The following is a 6,266-nucleotide window of genomic DNA, read 5'->3' as shown; positions in this document are numbered from 1 at the left end:
AACATTGTAAGCTAGAGGACAGTGGAACAATATCTTAAAGGAATTAGAAGAAAAAACTGGCAGCATAGGTTTCAATCTACAGTGAAAATATCTTTCAAATATGAAGGCAAATTTTTAAAACTTAAAAAATCCAGCAGATTTTTTATGAGAAAATGTTAAACTATGAGAAATGTTAAAAGAAGTCCTTCAGACAGGAAGAAAATGACACCAGATGGAAATATAGATGCACAAAAGAATGAGGTCACTGGAAATGGAAATTACATGGGTAAACGTATGAGATATTTTTGTATTATCTAAACCTCTTAGAAAATAATTGACTGTTTAAAAAAAGTAATAAAAAAGTATTGTAGGATCTATAACATAGGTAGAAGTAAAATAATAATCACACTGTTTAGACTCTTTACATATGAGATTATTGAGATAAGTTTATGTCTATCATCTTGCCATTTGTTTTCAATTTGTCCCTTTTGTTGTTTTGCTCTCCTTTTCCTCTATTTTATTTTCTTCCTTTTGGATTACTTGACCTTGATGCAAAAGAGATGGGAAACAAATAAGGTAAGCCCTACAATTGTCCCAACTTCTTAGAGAGTTTTCAGGCCATGGGACAGAAAATGAAACCCAGAGAGAATGTTATGGCCTTCCTAACTGCTGCCAGTATATCTGGTGACCATGTGAATAATGCCTCAGTTTGAGTGGCATGCCACTGCATTTACTACAGTGTCTTCAGAAAGTTACATCTCTGAGTTTCAGTTTACCTTCTAATATGTATTACTCATCTTCTACATTTTTCTAAAATCTAATGAGTTACTGCATGCAATAGAGCTTAGAAAATTGTAGAACACCCATCATTATATTAATACGATGATGGGTTAAATTCTATGACACACGTGATGAATTTAACAGTTTCAGAATTGGCTGATCACTCCCAGGCATGACTAGTCAGTCTGGTTTTTTAGCTTTCATTGAATACCCTTTGTGAACAGACATAGCAACAAGGCTATAGAGAGAAAAGAAATTGTAGTTACAGTGCCTGCACTCAAAGAACTTACCATAATGTTAGACAAACAAATATACATAAAAAGAAATTTAATCAAAACATGAATTGAATAATATCTTTGTACTTGAATCCTTACATAAATTCTTTTTTTAATTTTTACTTTTGTTAAAGTATAGTTGATTTACAATGTTGTGCCAGTCTCTGCTGTATAGCAAAGTAACTTTAAATACATTCTTGAAGCACTGGATACTGGCTTGAGTAGTGTGATGGGAGCTGGGTGAACTTAACCATCACTGATTTCATAAAGTACTTGAATCTTAAGCTGGGTTTTGAAGGCATAGAAAGATGCTACACTAAAGAGATGAAGGCAGTGGGCCTACCAGAAGGAACAGATGTAGGGGTGGACATGCACCAGTCCTCATGACAGAGGCGAACAAGGTATGAATTGGGATTGAGAAATCCTGGGCTCTGTCCTTAACTACCAAGCAGGAGACTCTGGAGCCTCCTCATTGGCAAACCAGGCTTAAGGGAGCTCTAGAATTTTGTATGGCTCCAAAATTCCATGATCAAATCTTGTAAAAATGTCTGGTCATTTTGAAAGCACTCATATTTTCTTGGCTCAAGTAAGAGTCAAGACTGTAGCATCTTAAGGTATGATAACATTCAGGTTAGGGTGATGAGCCAAGGTACAGAGTCTGGAATCCACATGGAAGGAATTTAGGAGTCATTTAAAGTTTGGGAGCAGGGGACTTCCCTGGCGGTCCAGTGGTTAAGACTCTGCACTTCCAATGCAAGGGGCACGGGCTCAATCCCTGGTGGAGGAGCTAAGATCCCACATGCTGCACGGTGGCCAAGGAAAAAGTTTGGGAGCAGGAAAATCATATGACTGATCATCTATGATGTTTGAAAATCCTGGAAAACATAAAATACGAAGCAGTGATTCACTGATCCCAAGGTAGAGAGAGTCTAGACAAGTTATGGGTGAGTGAGTGTCTTCTAAGATTTGTTCTTCCTATGCACTTATGCTTCTAATCAACATTAGAATACGATTAGCAGACTCTACTGTTCTGGGCTAGGTGGGCCTTGATTGAACTATTTCAGCATTTTCCCAGAAGAAATCTGACTCACAAAATGTAAATATCCAACCAGAAGTTTATTATGGAATAATCACACATCTTAACTTCCCTTTGACCTTCACTCCACTGCACTTTCATTACTTTTCAACTGGGGGCAGGAAAGAGGAGTGCAGCCAGACAGAACATTTAAGGAACAATTAAGCAATTCGTATGTGTCTATATAGTTCAGTGATGCTACTGCAAGGGAATACAAAACCAGGCACCAGGCTCTGGAAAGAAAATTTTTCCAATCTCATTTGGCCCCTGGGCGCTGCCGGAAATAACGATTGTAGGCGGCATTGTATCCATAAACCATGGCATAGCGTTCACAAAGTTTGAAGTCATCACAAGCTTCCCTGTTGATCTCATATGCAGGTTTGCTGTGTTCTCGGATTCTAGAAAGTGAAAGAAAAGAGGGCCAAATTGAGAGGCATAAAGAAAGTAGAGAAATGAGAAAAAGGAAAAGAAAAAAAAAAAAGAAAATATCGTAGAGAGATCTCACTCATCCCCCAATATGAAGAGATACTTGTAGAACAGGGAGGAAAGGTGGAAAAGGGATTTTATTTTTTAATGAAAATAGAAATTTTCTTTCTGTCTTCCTTTTCCTCCTCCCTCCCTCTCCTTTCTGGGCCTTTCACAAAATAGTCTTCTAGAAATTCAATTGTTTTCTGTACGTTGTTTTTAAATTCTTTGACTTGGGAATATAATTAGAAATAATATATATGATGGAAAAAAACCCATTTCTCACTCCATTCAGATCTGGGAAAGATGACCTCCCCCATCAAGTTTTGTCACCTACCTCTCTTGGGCTTTCAACCTCCATCTCTGTTGCGGGGATATAAAGATATTAGCATTTCTTCTGTTAATGAAGGGATCTTAAAATAGAAAATAAGTGCAGTTTTAGGGAAACAGTTGTTGAAAATATTTCCATGAATATTCTCTGACAAAAACATATTTGAAAGCTCATTCATTCAAGCATTTCTTGTAACTAGAGATCTGTGAAAATTAAATGGGTAGATAAAGCAGATTTCATAAACTGCCTGATCCAATACCTGATTTTGGTATTCCTACTCACTGTGTTTTTTATTCCTGTGAGGAGAAATTCTCTCTGTCCTGAGGCCTTGTTAAGCATAATTTTAGATTTCCAGTAAACAAACAGTTTAAACATCATAAAAATAATGAACAAGTTAAAGATGAGAGTGATATGCTATTTATTCCTATACTCAGTCTTTTTAAGTTGCTATTTGATAGCATCCAACTGCTGATGCCTGTAGTCTCCCAGCGGACTCGGCCTCCAATTCTGTACTTTGTCATTTGTCATTACTCCTTGTTTTCCATCTGTGTGGTTGATGTGGTACCGACTTAAAATTTCCAAATGATATTTTATGGCTCCTAAGTATGTTGAAAGCATACTTGCCATCTTACATTATTTCCAACTTAAAACATTGCTCATCTGGTGATTTTTATAGTTGAATTTTTAAATCTACTTTAGTTTTCCAAACGAGACCCTCTTTTCCCTCCCTGTTAAATATATTATCTTTTTGTCTATTTAAGAACTGGGATAGATACTTCAATACATGAGATTTCAATAAGGAAGTCAAATATTCACTTACTGATTTCATAGGATTCCATGCTTTCATAAGATTCTGGAATTGAAAAAAAAGACCCATTTTATTGTTACCTTTCACACACAGCAACAGTCGAAATACAAGGGAGGAAGGGGAGGGAAGAGCCAAAAGGATGGGAGAAATATATTTAGCAGCGTGGTTATTACAAATTTCAGGCATTTAGGATTTATGAGTTGTTTCTCTAGCTCTGTCCTTGCTGGGATATCTCTACTCTTTAGTTTTTCCGGTGTTGAAGGAGCTAGTGCCCGTGGTATTGACTAAAATGTCCCAAGGGCTATGAAGTCTTTAGTCTTGAGAAATAAGACAATTTAAGCGCTGCACACAAGGCTCCAGAGAGCCTTCCTTGATTAATTTGGGACCTGTCTGAAAGCAGGGCCAAGGAAGGGACAAAGGACCTAGAAAACAGGCAAGTTTCTCCAGGGAGGCTGGGCAGATGGCTCAGCTTGGCTTTCCCAAGACAAGTTTCTAAGAGGTTCTGAAAGCCTCTTAAGAACCTATGTTAAATTGACAGCCACAGAAACCACTGGCTTCAGCTGACATCTCACACTGGGCACAAGGCCAGTTCAGAAAAAGAACTTAGATGATGCCAAAGCAACAGTTTTCTTCTTTCTACCACTCTCCTGGGCACAGCAGGTAAATTTGGTAATAAGAAGCTCATGTTTGTAAGCAAGTGAATATGCTTGAAAAGTTAAAAAGAAGGTGAAGAAACCAAATCTTCTGACACAGAAAACTGGTGAATAATTTCAAGAGTAAGAAGCAAAATACAGATGGTTATTAATATAATTTAGCTCCAGAATACCTGGAATATCCAGATAATTGAAGCATAAGACTGAATGATCCAAAAATAATTTTGCTTCAGACTTCCTTTCATTAGCTTTGAACAGACACAGACATATTTAACAACACATAGAAACCAAGCAAAATTTGTCTTTTAACAATAGAAACTAAGAAATCGATTTTTCTCTGAGGTTCTTTAAATGTAAAACTTTATTTTAAAATTCATCCACTGAAGAAATATCGGAAGTTCATGAGACTGTCTTGCTCTTAGAGAGAGCTATACATAAAACTTCATGTGAAAACTGAATCTCTTAAAGGTGAGTGATTCATCCAATACCCTTAACCAACTGTTATCAAAGTCTAAACAAACATCCTTAAAAAAATGAGAGCTTAGGGGCTGGGAAGCTGATATCTTCTTTCTGAAACAGCAGAATTTTCAAGCGTAGATTGACTTACCATAGAAAGAACCTGCCTGCTAAGTTACTTACAATAGTCTGGATATTGAGGATATAAAAAAGACTTGATGGAACAGATCAGTGTTCAAAGGGTTTGGGAAATGTTCAATTCATAGTCCTTTAAGATTATAATAGAGAAAGGGGGAAGAAGAGGAGGAGGGAGAGGAAAAATCCATGTAAACTGAAGTCAGAGGCAGAAAAGAAAACAACAAAGAAATGGCAGGAGAAAGTTCTCACCATAACACAGAGCTGCAACAGCCAAGGCAGCCAGGATGGAGAGAAGGAGCAGGGTTTTCATGGTGTCTCCCGGTCGCTCTCACTGTCTTGTGCAGCAGTGGTGGAGAGAGAGGCCCTACAGGGTGCTGGTGAAAGGCTGTGGAGTTTTTATAAGAATCAGAGCAGCTGAAAGGGGAGGAACCAGTGGGAGGAGGCCGGAGAAGGTGGGGACTGGTTGGCACTCAACTAGCCCTGGGACTTTTCCCAAATATTCATTCCTTACAGATATTATCTACTCCGGGTGAACAGTTTTCCCTCACTTCAGGACCCGACTGCTACAGCAGCTGCTGCCCTGGTACACAAGTTGTGGCCACCCTATGTCTGGGTCAGAGCTGGCACAGGTCCACGGAGAAGGGAGTTGCCACAAACACATGTTTGCCTTTCTAATTCCTTCTCTGGTCTGCCCTCCTGGCTCTGACTTTGGGTCTTTCAGGTTTGGTCCATAAACAGAGCCATAGTGTTCTGTTTGCTCCACTGATGGATGGATGAGAGGCTCTGGGGGAGAAAGGACTTCACTTTTTATGCTGGCACTAATTTAGAATTATTTTTCCAGTAGGGCTAAACTATTAGTCCTAACCAATTGGGAGTTCGCCTGATGATACAGCCTGATACATTTTTCCAGGTGCTCAGGACAGAGATGGCCAGGGACCCCCTGAGTTCTGTTTCCTCAACTGGCTCTGTAACAACTTGCCCATCCAGTTTTGGGAGTTGAGCTCACACCTGTGCCCTGATGCTCTCTCAGGTTGGATATCACTCATCTAAAGTGCAGCAAGGATATGAGGGTACCCATCTTGCATTTTCTGAAGGCACTGTCTTGATCATGAATTAATTCAATATGCTTTAATGAGTGGCCGATGAGATGCAAGGTACCCTGCTAGGTGATGCGGGTGACGTAGAGACAACCAAGACAGTCCCTAAGGAGGTAAGTAAGAGCTACTTACTATTCGCTTTGCTCTTTAGTTGTCCTGTATCCTCCAACACAGATTTTCACAAACACACACCTCCACTGTACCATCAG

At 39.0% G+C, this 6,266-nt stretch overlaps 1 protein-coding gene across 1 annotated transcript; it reads right to left on the bottom strand.

Moving 5' to 3' along the window:
* Positions 1–2,129: 2,129 nt before the first annotated feature.
* MGP (matrix Gla protein) lies at positions 2,130–5,336 on the bottom strand. The gene is made up of 4 exons (XM_082635645.1): positions 5,210–5,336; positions 3,726–3,758; positions 2,912–2,987; positions 2,130–2,507 (listed from the first exon to the last, which is right to left on the bottom strand). Exons 1-4 carry the CDS (start codon positions 5,268–5,270, stop codon positions 2,366–2,368), a joined length of 312 nt encoding a protein of 103 aa, XP_082491771.1. The 5' UTR covers positions 5,271–5,336; the 3' UTR covers positions 2,130–2,365.
* Between the last annotated feature and the right edge of the window lie 930 nt (positions 5,337–6,266).

Source organism: Mesoplodon mirus, assembly GCF_964341445.2.
Source record: "Mesoplodon mirus genome assembly, chromosome: 11".
Classification (NCBI taxonomy): domain Eukaryota; kingdom Metazoa; phylum Chordata; class Mammalia; order Artiodactyla; family Ziphiidae; genus Mesoplodon; species Mesoplodon mirus.
Note: the sequence above shows the minus strand (reverse complement) of the source record. Positions and strands in the feature narration are given on the sequence as shown.

Bases quoted from the DNA above. Each gene is read 5' to 3' on its own strand.
- MGP (XM_082635645.1), bottom strand. From the start codon at position 5,270: ATGAAAACCCTGCTCCTTCTCTCCATCCTGGCTGCCTTGGCTGTTGCA. The intron at 3,759-5,209 runs GTGAGAACTTTC...TTTCAATTCCAG, and splicing joins TGTTGCAGCTCTGTGTTATG to AATCTTATGAAAGCATGGAA. The intron at 2,508-2,911 runs GTAGGTGACAAA...TTCACTTTCTAG, and splicing joins AGGTTGAAAGCCCAAGAGAG to AATCCGAGAACACAGCAAAC.